Raw genomic sequence first — 18,885 nt, forward strand, 5'->3', positions numbered from 1 at the left:
GATTGAACATCTCTATGAGCCTTTATTTCTTGGACATTACACAACATACATCCACCACAATATAAATGGCACAAAACTGTGAACTGAACTATATATATATATATATATATATATATATATATATATAAACATTAAAAAAATAAAACAAAAAGGAAACCCGTTCCCTCAGTGGCTGCATTCTGTAATTTGAGCTGCCTTTTGAGGATAATATAGTCTGCATCATAAGCAGCAGTGATGTAACGTATGAAATATAAAAGCACAAAAGCGTTATTTTTCTTGTTCTATTTTTAAAGTGAGACAATCTGCAGTTTAAACAGTTTTTTTTCTGCCCACATCTTCTGTGTGTGTTAAAATCATTTAAAAAAAACTGTATAAAAGCTTATTTATAGGCTGTATAGTTATTCTAACCCACTAAATAGTACTGAAGATGTATTTAATTTATTGTCTTTGTACAGATGTACAATATTACATTTCTGATATTATTCAACTCAATTTGGCAACATACTTTCCCTCATTGCCGCACCCATCTCACCACATAAATGAAAACAGCAGGTGTGTGTTAACAAATTGCCAAGACAGAAGCACTTGTTGCTGCACATCAGTCTGGAAAGGCTTATCAAACCATTTCCAAACTATTTGTGGGGGCAGTGTTCTACAGTGAGAGAGTTTATATATTATAGTAGAAGGCATTCAAGACAGCTGTCACTCTTCCTAAAGAATGGACGTCTCAGCAAATTTTGGGGACAACACTTGTCTTCGTCTGAGGTTGTAAGACCGACTACAATCAGATGACTCTGTATTAAGTTTTACACTCTTAAAAGTCGGGGGTACTAACATTTGACCATGACTGGACCTAGTCGTGCTGTTTTAAAGTCTTTGTCTCTCCCTTTCAGACTGGTCCCCCCTCTCTTTGATGCCAAAACAAGCTTCCTCCAGCTACATATATGTAACACAAATAGATGAAGACTAACACTAACTGTAGTGTTAGTTAATGAGATGGCTTAATAAATTTGCAGCATTGTCAGAATGTGACCTGGCCATCATCGGCCAATACCCATGTTATCAGAGCGCCATTTAAAACAGAAGAATGTTGCTAACATAGTGATCTATCCCATTGAGGTGTTGTCTCTGACTCATGTGTATTTTAGGAGACTATTTGAACTACGCTAAAATAGGTCTCTATCTCACAACTGCATGTGGAGTGAGTGGGTTTGACTGAAATAAATCTTTCAGAACGGCCTAAAGCCAACTGGCTCTTGTCATACATAATGTAATGGTTCATCATGTTGCCCCATCTGCTATAATCATATTTTATGCTGCAGGTCTGATCCATTCTCTCTATCAGCTATGTGACTGTATGTTTAGGTTAAATTACCAATGCATGAAACCTGCTCTACCTGCCTGCTGTGGTCTCAGCTGGCATGCAGCTTCCTCCTCCTCCTCCTCCTCCTCCTCCTCTTCCTTGAAGTGTTTCTCCTCCTTTTCCTCATTCATTCATTTATCTGTCATTTACATTTCAAACATGTATCTTTCAACTTAAGTACACATGTTCCCCTTTTATCCTACTTCATATTTCAACTCCACTACAACTCAGAGAGAAATATTCAGCTTTATACTTGGCTATATTTATGCGAGGCAGGTAAAATTTCTCTGTATTTTTTTACCTCACAGACTTTACATGCAAACCTTTTGATCTGCAGCAGATACTGTTTTTTTGCTCTTTTTTTAACAGTATTTGGATGCAAAGCACAAGTTTGTAGTGTCCAGCCTACTGAGTATAAAGTCTGTGAAACTTCAATGGTGAAAATATAAATGTGAGAATATCCAGATCAGCACAAGCATGAGGAAGAGTTTCAAATATAGAAATTATGTCTTAAACAGAAAAGACAGAAGAAAGAGAATGAGGAAAAAGATAAGAGAGGAATGTATTTGCCTAGAAAAAGTTTTGCAGTGCTCTAAACCCATCGACCTGTGCCGTGCTGTCTGAAATCTGGGTGAGCTTGTAATGGACTACCCTCCAGCCAAAGTTTAAACTGTGTCCTCACTTCACATTTAACTCTCTGATCTCCTTTCACTGTCCTTTTTCAGGGTGTACTGCTTTGCTGGCTGGTAAGTGGATTTTTTTCCCTCTTTAGATAACTTTTTGGCAGTTAAAGTACAGCTTTAACAACATTGTTAACACTAATAATTCAATGATACACCAGGCTGTGTATCAAATATATATTCCCATCCTGCTTGTCATATAAGACTTTTCACATGTTCTTTCATTACTGCAGTGCCATCAAAGTGTTTGCAATGGAATATTATTTTGTGGTGTTTGTTTTTCATTATTATGAATGTCATTTCCAGCAAAACAAATCAAATCCACTTCCTTTCAAAATGATGATGCTGCTGTTTTACCTCCTCCTCCACCCTCTTTTCCTAATATTTATAAAATCCACAGTACAACACAGTGAAACTATGCAGCTTGCACTTTTTATTTTCACATTAACAAATTTACAGATTTGCATTTTTGAATCAGCAGTTTCAACATATTTGAGCAGTTTCCAGGTTTTGTACTCTCCCTGCAGGTGAGAGTCTGTTGACTCAGCCTGTCCTTGACGAATGACTGTGCACTGACTGCTGCTTGTTTGCACAATAAGTAATGATTAGATTGGGGGATTCTTCACTGCAAGTGACAGTAAATTGTAAGTGAGCACAGCTGAACCTGATATAAGAGGTGGTCTCTGGTACTTGTTCAACTAGAACAGCAGTAAGTGTTTTTTGTTACACCATTGCATGAAACAGCAAAGATATTTGTCACTGTTTTGTTGGAGGTCATTTTTTTCATTTTTAACTCGTTGTGTCCTCTTCTTCTTCTCTTGCAGTGATGAAGTCCTGGTGTGTTTTGGTTGTCCTGTGGTTGGTGTGTGTCTGCCGTGGCGCTCTGTCCTGTCCGCCTCTTTGCCAATGCTATCCCAGAAAAACAGAGGTGGTCTGTAATGAGGTACCCCTGACAGAGTACCCCTCAGAGGGGCTCCCGCAGAACACCACCTTGCTGACAATCCAGTTCACAAACATCACCTCCATCTCCGAACACCACCTGAATGCCACGCCCTTCCTGCAGGGCCTCCACCTGTACAGCAACCACCTGCACAGCCTTTCCTCTCACCTCCTCAGGGGCCTGCCTCACCTCACTACTTTAGACCTCACAGGGAACAAACTGAGCGATCTGCCCGCAGACGTCTTCAGCCACGCCCCGCTCCACAGCCTGGTGTTGAAGAACAATCAGATTAGAGCAGCTGATGCAAAGTGGCTTCCTGATAACAGCAGCCTCACATGGTTGGACATGTCTGGAAACCTTTTAACTAAGCTTCCAGCTACGCTGCTTCAGAAGATGCCCAACCTGGAGAATCTTGACCTTTCCAACAACCAGCTGGAGAAGATACCAGCAAATTCTCTGGACCGGCTGACCAAACTCGAGAGGCTGAACCTGCAGGGCAACAAGCTTGACACCCTGGATGCATCTGTATTTCAGAGCACCCAGAACCTCACCCATCTGTTCCTGAGTCGGAATAAGCTCAACACGCTCCCACAGAACATTTTTCAGACACTCACTCAGCTCAGGCACCTGAGTCTGGATGACAACCAACTAAACTACATATCTCAGGGTTCGCTGGACCAGCTGAACTCCCTGGATGAGGAAGGACTGGACATGACAGTTAACCCTTTGCTGTGTGATGAGAAGGTGGGGTACCTCTGGAGATGGCTACAGAAGAATAAGAAGAAGATTTTCCTGCCGGAGATGCTTGCATGTTCTAAACCTCAGTCTCTGGCAGGGCGCTCAGTGATGTCACTAACAGAAAGCGAACTAAACCTTCAGTCTTAATGTGTATCCAGTTCAGATGCTAACACTTCAGTCACTGAAACATTTTTCTCTGTGAGTGATTAAATATGATATACATCAACCTCTTAAGATGTTTGGTCTTACTTACACTTCATGGTTTATTAGGAGATATATTTTGTCCTTTTCTATCATTATAAAGACCTTTTATGTTAGATATTATAAACCACACCAAACTACCTTCAAAGACTTGTTGCTCATTTCAGGATATGCTTACTGGCTGTTAAGTTAGCCTAAGCTAGAGATACAGGAGAGAGGTATCCGTTCATAAACTATTCCTTTAACAAACTATTAATTAATAATGAACTTGCTACATAAATGTAATGGTTAAACATCTCAAGTGACACATTTTGTGGGTATATGTGCTGGAATGACAGAAAGAACATATTGATTTATGTGTGGTTAGAACATACAGAGCTGATGAGCTGGTTTGTTTGCCTGGTGTTGTTTGCCCCTTGCAACATTTTGTCCTGACTTGAACAAATATACTCAACATTGTATAAAAACACATCGACAACCAACAACAGAAACTCTGCTTTATCTTTCAGGTAGGAATGCTTTTAAGATTTTTATGATTTTATTTAAAATCATTGGTACTTATTGGTAAAATATGTTCTTCTTCTCAGTTCAGAGCTTTAAGGATGAACGTGTGGCTGCTCCTGATATTCACTGTGCTGGCTGAATGTGGTTACCAAAGAATAGGTGCCCACTCCTGCCCTGATCTGTGCTCATGCTCTTTCCCACCTTTGGGTGCAGAGGTGGTGTGCAGCCAAAGCTCGCTCACACATTTCCCTGCAGATAGTTTACCTAACAACACCACCAGTTTGTCCATCCAGTCCACCAACCTCAGGAACATCACAGCTAGTCACTTGAGTGCTGTGCCCCTTCTCAACAACCTCCAGCTCTATTACAGCAACCTGAGCAGCCTCCCTTCTGACCTGCTGGGTGCTGTCCCTCACTTGGACACATTGGATCTCACAGGTAATTGGCTGGATCGCCTTCCTCCACACATCTTCAGCCACACCTCACTGCACAGTCTGGTGTTGAAAAAGAATCTGTTCGAAAAAGCAGATGCAGACTGGTTTCCTGACAACAGCAGCCTCACCTGGCTGGATCTCTCTGGAAACCGCTTAACCAGCATTTCAGCTGCTCTGCTTCATCGGCTGCCACATCTGGAGAATCTAGACTTGAGTGATAACAATCTACAGGAGCTACAACCTGACACACTGCAGAGCCTGCAGCACCTGGAGATGCTGAACCTCGCTGGGAACAAATTAATCTCCCTGAAACCTACAACCTTTAGTCACAATCTTAAACTCTCCCAGCTGTTTCTGCAGGAGAATCGACTCCAGGAGCTGCCGGCAACGCTCCTCCAGGGTCTGCAGCACCTTGAACTGCTGCTGCTCAATCAGAATTACCTACGCTACCTCCCGTCAGGCCTTTTGGAGGAGAGGAAATCCTCTTTTCGGATAATCATTGCAGGAAACCCCTGGGTGTGTGATAGGAAGATAGAGCATCTGTGGAAGTGGCTCACAGTGCATCCTCAAAATGTCCTCCTTCTGGAGGAGGTGACTTGTGGTGCTCCTGAAGCTCTGAAAAATCAGCAAATAGTGTCTTTAACTGGCAGCCAGCTCAGTGTGTAGAATTTTTAGCACCACAAAATACTTCCTTGAAGAGGAAGAACTGATTTAGATCCAGATCCAAATATCTGTTTAAGTAAGTGCATTATATTGATTTTCACCTCATGTTATAGGCCCATAATCTGAAAGTAAATGAGTATAAATCTGCGATCAAGAAAATTAATGGAGCCCCGTGCAGGAAAAGAGCTTCTTTTTACGGCACATCTTCAAACCAACAGATCTGTCTCACTTGCTGTCGGTTGCATCACAGATTGCGGCATTGTTTTTAGTTTTGCCCTTTTGTTTTTAATGATGTTGAGTGTGTGGGTGTGTGTGTGTGTGGGCAGCGCAACAGCTCCGTCTTGCAGCTGACCTCTTCTGGATGTGTTTAAATATCTTTCTTTAGGTCTCTCCTTGTGTGTGTGTATCTTCTGTCCTCAAGCCTTGATCACAGTGAGTGCACCAGACTGTAATTTATTACTCTTATAAAATATAAAACATGGCCGACTCTACAGGCTGTTACTTATGAAAATTAAACCTTGTTCCTTATTGTTCCCAAAAGAGCAGAGGGAGAACTTGAGAGGTTTGATGTATGTCTTTCATTCCACCTCTCTGGATTGTGTCCTGGAGGTCAAAGGTTGAAGGCGTGGGATTGAATCTTATTTTAGTCCTCCCTGGTTGAGAACATCTGTTTTGTGGAAAGAGAACAAGCACGCTTCTCCTCTACTTTAACGATCGCTGCTGCTCTTTGAGCAAGACATTTAATCTCCATCTGCTCCTGTGTGTGTCCCCCGGCTGTGACGTGTGTGAGTGTACAGAGGTGGGCAGTGTGTTGTAAACAAGGATGGAGCCTGGCCTCCTCTGATCAGTATGGAGGAACGGAGTCCGCTCTCTGGCACGCTGCCTCACTCTGCTAATGATGACTGACTGACACTGAAATCTAAAAGGTCACAGTCAAGCAGCTCACACGCTTGAAAATAACTGTGGCCTTTCTGACTTGGCGTTGTAATAATGGAGACATGATCCTCTCTGATAGCTGCTCATTAGCACATAATGGAGCACTTATTACTGCACATTTTTGTCAAAATCAGCAGCACAGTAACTTAGTGATAAACTCACACAGTCTTTGCTTTCTTTAACTGTTCCTTTGTGTTTTATTTAAAAAAAATGTTCACAGTGCAAAAAAGCAAATTCTATCATTTTTATCTCAGCAATCATACATATTTTCCTATAATAACTTTGGTCCTCCTTAGTAAATGATCCAAAATGATCAATATCAGTTCATTTTTATGCTATTATAATATCATGTCTTTCATTATGATGCCTGTTTTAGAGTAATCCTATGTTATATTGCAGGTTAGTATTTCACAAGAGAATTCTGTAATCTAATAATGCATTTAAAAATAAACAAACATCAATAAGCTTTGTCAATGAGCAGGATGCTAGAAGATGTCCAAAATTAAAAGTAAGTTGCACAAAGAAAGAACCTGATACGTCAATATTTTTATTTTATCCAACATGCTCTCATGGGGCAGTGAGGCAGACTTAGTGAAAAATCTGCATTTCAGACCCTGACACCATGAACTGTTTTGTTTTCGCCCACAGTTAAGTTATTAAGTTATTGATCGCCGCTGAATGGCACAAAAAAACACGGTACGGGTTTGTTATCTATTTGATTACACTGTAATAAATCACCTATAGATCAAAAAGTCCCTTATTAATTGTGACAAATCAATAATCACCTAATGACACAGTCTTTATTATAGAGAGGCATTTATAAGTCTGCACATGGATATACACAAATGCAGAGGTCACTTTCAATCCAAGCAAGGGTTATTATTGTTCAATTCATCACAAAATATCACCTCTAACAAGACACAAACCATCTGTTCCTTATCTGCTCTGCTGCCGTGCACCTTTACTCCATGACCTTGATATTTTGTAGGTCACGTGTTGTTTGAGGCCTCACTGAAATAAGGAAAAAAGGCTGTTAGACTCATTAAAAGCTCACCTCAAGGTGGGTGAGAGAAGTCGCAGTGTGGCTGCTTTTAGACACCTCAGGCCATTACCATGCAAGCAACAACAGTAAAACACTCCCACTGAGCCCCTCATCAACCTTCCTACGCTTCCTACACTCACAGTTGACAATGCATTGTTTACCCCTTAAACCTGTGCATGTTCCTACCCAGCATGCATTGCAGCAAAAAAGCGTTAAGTCAGAAACCGAAGAAGAAGGTGGAGGAAGTGTGGAAAAATAGCATAGATTAAACTGCATCTTCATCCATCATAATCCTGCCTCCTGCATTTTGTTCATCTCGGTCTCGCTGCTCATAAATCATCGCTGTTAGTGACAATATAAACACAGGGGAAGAAATGTGGTGTCACCTTTGTGCATTATCTCATTATTGGCGAAATGGCCCGAGGTCGCTTCGCCTACTGTATGATTGGTCGTTGTAAATGGCCTCTCTCTTGCTCTCCAGGGAAATAGGCTATTAGGAGGCTCTTCCGAGATGGACGCTGTGTTTAACACTGTGCCACAAATCGAGCCTGTTTTATTGTGACCGTGAAGGATTTTTGTTTTTCAGGTCTGCCTCAATATCCCAAAACCTATACATTTCAGGAAATACAACATGTATCAAAATAGTTCATCAATAAACACATGTGGAAAGGAAGAAGAAACTGAGGTTCAATTTAATACTAGACTAGCTTTAAAGAAAGAGATTTTTGCTGTAATGTGATCTAGGGGGATAAGGGTGAAAAGGTAAGGGACAATCAGGATCAAGTATTTTATTTGTACTTAGAGCTTAGTTGACCTCTTTTATGTTCACATACAGATAATGGGTTTTCTCAGTAGCCCACCATTAGAAACCATAAAGCTCCAATGTCCCGCTGTCAAGCTTGTTGCCTCCTTAGAAGAAATTATGGACAGATATTTTCCTCCAACTTCTGCATTTCTCCTCAAACTGCACACATCCTCACAGTAATGACTATGTAAATATTCCACTGCAGAGACGCACACTGTGTGATCCGTGCAGCTTTGATCTGAGGCTGCTGTGAGAGGAAAAAATCTTTCTGCTAGATACTCCTGCCCCTACTATTGCTTTCACAGCCCACTCTGTAATTTTTCTTTCCAAAGATGGCAGATTGATTTTCACATTGCCACCCATCTGTAATCACCCACAGTGACCCACGCCAGGGACAAACACATAGAGGGACTTTAATTACCAGCAGGCACAAAGGCAAGGACGAGACATTTCATCACAGTTTGACATGTACATCTCCTCATTGAGTCCTCATCCACCATAACATTTTCATGTCAGCTGGATTATCATGTGGCTCCATCCTTCCTGGGGGGCTTTATGCAGCAGCTGTAACAGATCTCTCACCTGTTGGTGTGGAGTCATGCTGAGCATTTAGCAGCCAATGAAATGTGTCTATGGTGTACATAAAACAAGGTCAAGGCTACTGAGGAGTATCACATGTCACTGATGGACATATTAAGGGAGGTCTGCCAACAGTTTCGGAGGACAGATTTAGACAGAGAACCTAGAAGTCATGAGCTGAGACATTTATTTAGAACTGATCTATGCAGTCAGCAGCTTATTAGCTTAGCACAAAGGCTAACAGCTAAGCTTGCTTTGTCAGTATTTGCTGAAGTTTGGGGTTGTTATAAGATACTGAAGCTAATGGTTGGAATCTGATAGAAGGATAACAAGATGATTATAACATTTAACATTTAATGAGATGATAACATGTGGGTAGTGTGCTGATATAGGGCCTGTATGAGTCATATATTTATGTACAATTGTAAACATGTGTCAGAGGTACTAGGGGGCTCTAAAGGATTTTTTGGCACCTGCGCTGCCACAGGTGATTAGTTGGGGCAACTACAGCATCCGGTGCTGATGAATGAGGAAGAAAACCGATTTTTGACTGTAAGAGGATTGATCTTGCATGACGGTATTATTTTCTTGTTTTGAAAGAAAATGTGAAGTTTGAAATTTAATGGAAATTATGAGTTATGTGAATAAACCAATATCATTTATGGCAAGAGAGACGGTTTCATTCATCCAAATACATGTCAAAACTGCATTGCACAGAGTAGCTACAGGCCCACTCAGGTGGACCACTGCTGTGTGACTGTTACATTTTAATATGTTTATTAGCATCATAAACTAACACACTGAAGTCAGTCGGCGATGCAACAGAAACCTGGCAACACAGCAACCCCTGTGTTGAGTAATAATGTGTTTGTCAGTGGGGTTGTGGTTTGAAGAATGGCTTTCTAAACAAATCTACACAAAGTGATATTAAGTTTTCTAAGTGTCTATATGTTTTGCTGCTGATCTCAGTCCAAGTCAGAATGCCGCTTCAAAGAACCTGCACTGTCCCTTGAATGCCATCTAAATTATTTTATTTTCCTCCTGGGGGTTGCTGAGAAAATGGCTGTTGCAGATATCTCTCTTGAAAATTGTTTAATTATTCATAAACTATTTGCAAATGGATTATTTTTCTTCTCACATAATCATACCTCCTATTTGCAGCATTTGGGGTGCAGGCACTCTTACATTTTTCATAAGCTGAAGCCAGAGACCGCCCATCACGATAATGCAAAGCTGTCACACTTTGATGGGAGGAAAACGCTTGTTTGACTTTTTTACTGACGGTTATAAATCTCACATCCCAGAGGAACTGTGACTCTGTTAACAGCTTCACTAAATATTGTTTTTATGACCTGCCACCTTAAATTAATTGTAATCACTGTAGCAACCCACAGTGGGGACGAGGATGTTCCACTCCATAAAACCTCATTGTCTGTGGATGAGATAATCAGCAGTGACATCAGCGAGCAGGTCAGATCTATCACTGCAGCGCCGGTCTCCCAAGGCCAATTTCCTTAATTAGATATCCATACATTTATCAGCAGAAGTGGCACAAGGCCACTACAACATGGCCGCCTTATTGAAATGTGCCCTTTGTAATCTATTTTTGAAGTGAAGATTGTCAGTGAAGGGCAGGAACTAAGTGGCAGAGAGCAGAGGATGAGCAGATCAGGCAGCAGTTCTTTGTAATGCAGCTGGTGGTGCAGGGGAGAGCCCTCTTTTCCTTTTATGTGTTGCTGTTTGTAACGTTCTAATTAAATTCATTCATCAAAAAAAAGAAAAATGGATGGATGGAATTGATTTTTAAATAAACTGAGGCAGCTTATACAAGCTTTGGCTTTGAACAAGTTATTTGAAGCTGTCCATTGACGGCACTTTCAAAGCACAACTTTGTCAGTTTGGAAACTGTGTTTGGCAGAAAAGTGAAGGCGGTTATTTTCACAGGGTGCCTTATCAAAGCAAGCAGGGTGGAAAACATGCAGCGCTCCACCGTTTAATGACAATTCAAACAAGAGAAGACAATATGTGGAGGAGGGTTACAATGTAAAAACATACACAGAGGCCCTGACTTTCAATTTGCATATTCATGCTGAAGGAGGCTTTATGAACTCAACAGTATCAGCGTGAGACTGTGGAACATAAACAGCACATTACATGTTATTCTCCTGCCCTCGCTGATGTAAGCTGAAACAAAACCTTCACCGTATAAAGCTGTTTTTAATGTCAATGTTTTGAACTTCAGGTTCAAAAGAACAGCACTAAAACTCTGTGTTAGCTTCTGCAGAGGGGCAAGAAGGTAATTAGCTTAGCTTAGCATAAAGGCTTAAACAGAAGGAAATAGGAGTAGAAAAAAAATCAGTTTGAATTGAATGGTTCCTTTCACAACGGCCCCTTTAAAAGAGCATATGGATTAATTGCCCGACCCATTGTGTTAATGGAGCATATGATCATATTGCCATATGTCATGTGATCATGGGACCAATAACAAAACAAAAGTCCTACAAAGGAGGTGGTTGAGGAATGGTGGACATGTATACAAAGCAGTTGACCTTCACTCTGCAGTCTGAGGTTTGAGTCCCCTGACACCTCATGATGTTTTCTTTCCACAAGAAATAATTGATATGATCATTTTTGTTTTCACCTGTGGTCTGATTAATTTTTAAACAACTGGATACAATTAGGAAGGGTAAGCAGTTTAAGATAATCTTAATTACACTTTACAAGGACAACTGCACCCATTGTCAGATTACCATTTTTGGCTGCCAACGAGATGTGACCAGAGAAATACGCACATCACATGTTCCATTTCCAGGGACCGAAATATCGACCTCACGTTACATTTTCATGGTGAGGATGGTCTGGTTTCAAGGCTTCTCTGATCTACAACAAGCTTTTCTGCCATTTTTTTGGCTTCCATCGTGATTAGTCCCTTTTCAGGAAACCTAAAGAGAGAGAGAGAGAGAGAGAGCTCATCTATTTTTATAGACAGTACAATTATAGAGAGTTAAGTAGTCTAGTATAACCTCCTTTAATGGTAATAGTATGCTTTCATTATCGGAGCTATTAAAGTTTCTTACTGATGATATATTCTGTATAAATCCACTTTAATGTGGCAAAAACACATTCAATTTCTTTTATTTCAGATTAAAACAGATCATTTCCAGTGAGAATTTTACTTTTTATATTTACTGTAGCACAGCCAAGACTGTCAAGAACAAAATGAAGATAATCACAAGCAATGAGCTATAACATAATAGGCATCTGAATTGCTTGTTGTATTAAACTCATCTGTGCAGTTCAATCAATACCTATTTGGCTTCCAAAGCAATAATTAACAAAACCAATATACTGTATTATTATTATGAGAGTATAATAATTTCAGAAGCGTGATGTGTTCATAAACATTTTATTGCTCTCCTTTGTTTAACATCATGCAGTATAAATCTAATGAGATAAGATGTGATATAACTCAGCAGAGGACTCACTGAGGGCAGGCAAGGCATTGAGAGCCATCACAGATGCTTTAGGACTTCATTGCCTCCTTGAGACTGAGCACCAGGTCTCTATTTCACATAAAAGACACTATAAAAACTTCTCCTAGAATAAAAAGAGGCCAGAACTTTCCTGTCAAATCTCAAAATACTGAACTTACACAGAGACTGAGAGCAATCTCACTTTTTATATATAAATATACTGTTCAGGTGAAAGGTTTTTTTCATGAGAACTGAGGTATATGTATTTTGTAGGAATGTCTATCTCTTTAATCAGTTCAATCAGTTTAATTTTCCACTCTGGTAGGATGAATCTTTTCACTACAGGAAAAGATTAAAAAAAAGAAATAAACTACAATGGAATAGTTATTGCTAATTACTTTTACAGGAGGTAACAATATCTTAAAAAAATGTGAAAAATTAAAACGTATGGTGTCTCAAAGTTGTCTATGTAAAGCTGCATGCTGTCCAGCTGGCCGTATGTGTAATAGCACATTTTACCACTAGAGGGGATAGTGTCAGTCCAATATGTGAGGAAGAAGCACTGCGCAGGCACACAGCCAGTTCCAGTGGATGTTTCACACAGAGATTAAAGCACCCAATGAGTTCATAGAAATCATACAATAAACAACCTAATGATCTGCTGAATATTCTGCATCATCAAAGCCTGCTGAATGAATCAGACCTCCAGAAGCACAGCAACATGATCTTAATTTACATGGTGTCTTGCCTACTGACACATCAGTATGGTTAGTGGACAACTGCTGGACAAGCCACAAGTGCTCCAAAAGGGTCCACACTAAGCTAAAAATGCACAAAACAAATATGCTGTCATCAGGCTAGTTTGCGCTAACACAGCAGTAAGGCTTGTGGTGGTTTGTTTACATCAGCTAAATGCTAGTTTGCACTACTTCTCAGTGCTGGTGCATTGACTCACTATGGCAAAATTTTGCTCTCCGCTGATTTCAAACACCAACTCTGCACCAAGCACATGCTATTTACAAACTTTTCAAGTGATGCTGCATGTTTACCTCAGTATTAGGGCAGCCATTACCATCATTCAGTGTTCACTTTGACCTCAGTGCTGGTTCAGATCTCTCCAGGAGTAAAAGCTTTGCATCAGACCGTGTCTCTATTAGTCCCTCTGCTGAAACAGAAACTCACCAGTGATAACTCATCTATGAGAAAATCATTTTCCTCATATTGCGCTTGCTGCTATGATTTCCATTCCATTCCATTTTTTTTTTTTTTTTTTATCAGTCCAGGGTAATGTACCAGCAAACTGCAAAACAGGCTATGCTTCATCTTCACTGGTCAGTGTTTCAACAGCGGGAGGGAATTTATTGTTTGCCATTTCATGGTGATATCTTAAAAAGCTTTGGCACAGTCAGCTAAAAAGCCGTTATAGAGAAAAATACATTGAGCGCACAAATGTTATTTGATGTTCCAAATGAAGGTGGGGTCGTAGTTGCCATTAATGTCTGGTCTGCATTCATGCAGAGATGTTGTGCAGAAGAACATTTTGCACAATGCAAAAAGAAATGGAACTCACTTTTGGTTGAGGGTATTCAATGCATCATCTGCTATTATCTAGAAGGTCATATTTAATCCATGTAATTAGTGTCATGTAATTTTGTGCAGCTCTCTGCCTGAACTGCTCCAGGGTGCACCTACGCATTTTTTTTTAAACATCTCTTTTGGAAAAAAAAAAAAAAAAAGATGAAACTCATTCAGCACACAAAAAACACTTCTGGAACATGTTGTTTTCCCTCTTCTGAATCTGACATTGGGGAGATTACCTTTTCCCTCTCCTGCAGCTGAAAATATCTTAGATAGTGCTCCGAGGGGTGGACTCTTCAGCTACATCATTATGCACACACATTTGTATTCAAATGAATATGTTTTTTTCTGCAGGAAATGAATCCATTGAAATATCCATTTGGATCATTTTAGGCAACCAGATTTTATCCAGAGGCCATCTTGTTTTTCTCTCTTTTTTTTTTTGCTTGTGCTGTGATGTTTCAGCTTGTCTGCTGTGTCTATTGTGTCAATCAGCCACTTCAGTTCTTTATATCACAGCTGAATTTCTAATATCAAAGAATTTTACAGCTGTTTAGAGACGTAAATGTTTCTTGAACTTCCGTTTGTATAAAGGATACCTCAGGGATTTCACTATTTTTAGACATAGACGATCCCTGTTGTAAAGGTCGATGGAGAGGAGAAATGGGGGAGGTATCTGTGTGTCCATGCTGTCATCAGAATGGTTGTGTGTAACTCAATACCAACATAACCAGCATGAAAGGCAGCTGGATGGGACATGTGAGTATAGGAATCCCTTTGACAACATAAAGCCAGAGCTGACATCATTATAATGGTTGAAAAAATTCACATCATTATGGCTATATATAAAGAATAAATTTTTTTTTTTTTGATTGACTGAAGAGCTGACCTGACTCTTACTCTCCCTCTATGTTTTGACCCTGCAGGAGGGAGAAAATGCTCCTTCTACAACGTTTCCTGCCATTCGGGGTGTAGACCACCAAACATATTGTTTGTGTCAAATGTCTCACTGCAGGCAGTGGTGGAGGAAGTACTGAAGCTTGGTACGTAAGTAAAAATGCCCAGCATATATATAATATTACCCAGCAAAATATATATTCAAGTAAAAGTAGAAGTGCTACATCAGCAATCCTACTTAAGTAAAAGTCGTAAGTACTTACTTTTAAATGTACTTAAAGTATTAAAAGTAAAAGTACTCACGCACCAAATAAATATATATAGTTTCCATTGTAAAGGATATCTGAACATGTTAAAATAATCAAAGAAATCATCTTAAAATTAAAATTGACAATGTCTAGTTAATTTAAATTATCAATACAGACATCTCTGAAATGTACCCTTAGCTAACTGAGCCAGCGCACCAGCATCATGATTGAGGCTCATTATAAAAACACAGCTGGCAGCGTGACACCACCTCCATGCGGAGTCTGACCTGAAGTACAAATACTTAGTTACTTCTACTTTCCACTACTGACTGCAGGTGATAACCAGTATTATGACATGGTAAAAACAGAATTTCATCATTTGTATAAGACTTTTAACATGTTTATTTCTTCTTTAAAGGTGGATATTTTAAGTCTATTATATTGACTCAAGTGGTCATTAATGGAACTGCTGCCATAGCTTCATTCCTCAGTTCAACACTGCTTTTACTGACAGCATGATACATGATGTAACACTAGATAAAATATTGAAGTGCACAGTAATATAAAACAAATATGACATGCTATAAATGTCACACTGTTGATTTTTTTTTTGCAGCAGTGTAATACAAAATGTAAAGCATATTAACATTTCAGTCAGCTGCATCATTTCAATATGTTCCCTTCTTCGCTGTGTGTGGTTTGAACATGAACGTATCACATGACTATTTTTCAGACACCGATGTCCTCACTGTGTCTGAGATTCACAAACTACTTTTTATTTAAGAGTAACAAGCTCTCATTAGCTGGATAATAATTGGTACTATTTTGGATAATGAGCACATTTTTGTGTAAATGCTTATCTTAAACACCCACTGAATGCAACAGATGGACAACATGTGGGTGTAAAAATTGGTGATTAGCCAGCAGATCGCAGCAGGTCACTGTAGAGTAGATCACACATGACTGTGGGCATATGGGTGAAAAAGTGTGTGTGTTCATGTACTAGTGCAATTATTTGTGAGTGCTCGTGGGTAGGCGGTAAAAAAGGAGGGGTGATGTTTGTGTTCCCACAAGTGTGTGTGTGTGTGTGTGCTTGTAAATCTAAATTTGAACATGAAGGTGCGTGTGTATTTACATGTGTATCTGCTGGAGGAACATTGTTCTGTTGCACAATGCACGCCTTTGACATTCCAGCTCCACCTGTCATCGTGAACAAAGGGCTTTTTCTCCAAGGCTTTGACATGTGTGAATCTGTTGCAGGCCAGGAGAGATAGCAGACCCGTACAGGACATGAGTGGGTGGACAGCCTGCAGAGCCCTCACTGACCTCTTTCATGATCTTTATTTCAGGCTGCATAACTTAGACTGCAGCGAAAACACTGCTGAGGAGGTGTAGCTCTGTTGAATCAAACAAACTGACATCATGTCCCTGTGAATGATGCAAACACCTTGTTAGTGAGGCAGCAGTAAGATGTCAGCATCCTGTGCTCGCTGACGTCACTTTGGTAACCATGGTTATCACTATGAGGTGTAATTGACAGGTTTTTGTCCTGAAGTTGAGGGAAATGTTATCACAAACCTTTTTTTTGTTTTTTTTTTGTTGATTAAAAATTAAAAATCCGCATTGCCTTATAAGATGGACAACATCATGCAGACCTACCTCAGCCTCGACTGAGGACATGGTGACAAGTCAAGTGCTCCTTCCCACAGCATGATGAGAGAAAGGGCTCCTGAAGTCAAACACAAAAGAGAAAGTCAGGTGACCCTCCAAGGAGGCCAATAGGCGACCGGAGACCTTTGACAAGGCCGATGACATGAACTTGACAGGTCAAATATTGGTACATTGATAACATCTCAAATGTGTCACCTCATGTGTCACCTCATGACATGTATTGAAGCAGATTCAATACATGTCAAGGGACAATCTGCCATTTTTGAGGTAAAGCATATTAACATTGAAGTCAGTTGCATCATTTCAGCAGTTTGCAACCATTGATGATACTAAGGCCCACCACTCCTAACCAGAGACACAAAGTCTCTGGCTCAAAGAGATTCAAATTGATGACATCCACAGGCGAGGCGCTGTCTCTGTTTTCTGAGATGCCGAGGGGGTGCTGCTGGTGGACTACATGGAAAAGGGTTACACTATTACAGGGGCCTCCTACACTGATATCTGAGACAGGAGAAAATAAAGAAGTGTGGGAAGCTGAAAAGAGGAGTGTCCATCCACCAGGACAAAACCTGATCTTTGGACAACAACCTCTTCTCCAAGTTAAGAAGGAGCTCACACAATATTGACAGTGATGATGGGATAGTCCAAGCAGGCCACTAAAATCTGTGTAAAGAAGTATGTAATTGTAGAAGGGGAGCATACGGCATGAAGTGGCAATCTTATCGATCACCCCTAAAGTAAAGAAATATGATCTCCCTACTTCTTCTGCTACATGTCGGCTTTTGTCGTTTTTGTGTTTTTGTATTTTTGTGGTGGAAGAACTTCTTCCCATCCAGTGTATTCACATTCAAAATATACTGATTCTGTAAAACTTCACAGAAGCCGGAGCAGTAGAGAACAGTCTTGACAATAAATCCTCCTGCAGGTTTCCATGTGACGCCTCAGAAGAACTGACATTTGAATTAAATATGTTGGATTTTAATTGTAGTTCCCCTGCTGTGCCATCTCAATTTTTATTATAAGAACGGGTCTGTTTGTGCAGCAGGTTTTCTGTCACTCAGACTAATGGTGTAGGAGGTGAGACCTATCAAACTGTGAAAATGTAACCTTTAAATACTTTGCAACCCATAAGGCCAATTCAGAGCTCATATTTTAAAGCATGGGACACAGTGTGAAAACACATCAGGCTTTCGAGTCTCTTCCAAAATGAGATCACTAATGTATTAAGACAGTCTCTCTTGACAAGTTTGTTAATTAATAGATTTTAAAGGGACATTTCACCTTAAAATGACATATTCATTTTTTCCTGCAGTGCTATTTATCCCTCTTAGTTTTGATATTCCTGCCTTCTGGGAACAATGCAGCTGAAAAATTCTGTTGTCTCTTTTAAGAAATCATGAGACAATAAAGAAAATAATTGTGAAAAATGTTATGAAGGAGCTGGCTGAATTTAAACATATGCTGCAAAGAAAATCTGGATGCTGCTGTTTGTCTGGCTGACTGACTGATGCAGGATGTAGTTGAATATATTTCCTACATGAAATTAGGTGCATTTTGGGCTATTGTGCATGTTTCAGAATCCGCTCACAGGGGTGCCCTCAGGCTTACTGCTGTGTAGGTACTTCTGAGTGGCTTTGTTGGCTTAAATGCTGCTGATCAATTCAAGAGATATTGATTCATTTATTCATCATGTTACCCCATGAGCTTTATACTGCAGTGGAATCCCAAATGCTGAACACGCTGGCTGATGCCTCATGGCCTTATGTTACTGAAAACTTACTGCTCACAGCAATGTTTGGATTCTGTACACTGACATTGCTGTTGTTATTGTTTTTTTCAGCTGTATTGATTTTATACTTTTGGCAGGCAAAAACATGAATATTTGATTTCAGGGTTAACTGTCCTTTAGGGTCGAATCGAACGTGTAGAAGTAATTTTGTTTAACCTCCAGCCTGTTGCTGTTTCTCCTCATCTGAAACTTTGCTGGTTGAATTTATTCCTCTGAACCTCGGGGGGATGGTGACGGCTGCTGCAAAATTTAAACCCATTACAGGAACGTGTCCTGCAGCCAAAGGAACCTTCTGAAGTTCCTGTGTCAGCAACATGAGCTGTAAGGAGAAATGCAGGCCAATG

General features: G+C 40.1%; 1 protein-coding gene across 1 annotated transcript; it reads left to right on the forward strand.

Moving 5' to 3' along the window:
• Positions 1–2,012: 2,012 nt before the first annotated feature.
• LOC114429045 (leucine-rich repeat-containing G-protein coupled receptor 5-like) lies at positions 2,013–6,039 on the forward strand. Its single transcript, XM_028397893.1, has 5 exons — positions 2,013–2,109; positions 2,571–2,752; positions 2,868–3,861; positions 4,290–4,311; positions 4,510–6,039. Coding segments are annotated over exons 2-5 (2,034 nt in total). The 5' UTR covers positions 2,013–2,109; positions 2,571–2,751; the 3' UTR covers positions 5,527–6,039.
• Positions 6,040–18,885: the final 12,846 nt, after the last annotated feature.

This window comes from Parambassis ranga, chromosome 24 (genome assembly GCF_900634625.1).
Source record: "Parambassis ranga chromosome 24, fParRan2.1, whole genome shotgun sequence".
In the NCBI taxonomy this organism is placed as follows: domain Eukaryota; kingdom Metazoa; phylum Chordata; class Actinopteri; family Ambassidae; genus Parambassis; species Parambassis ranga.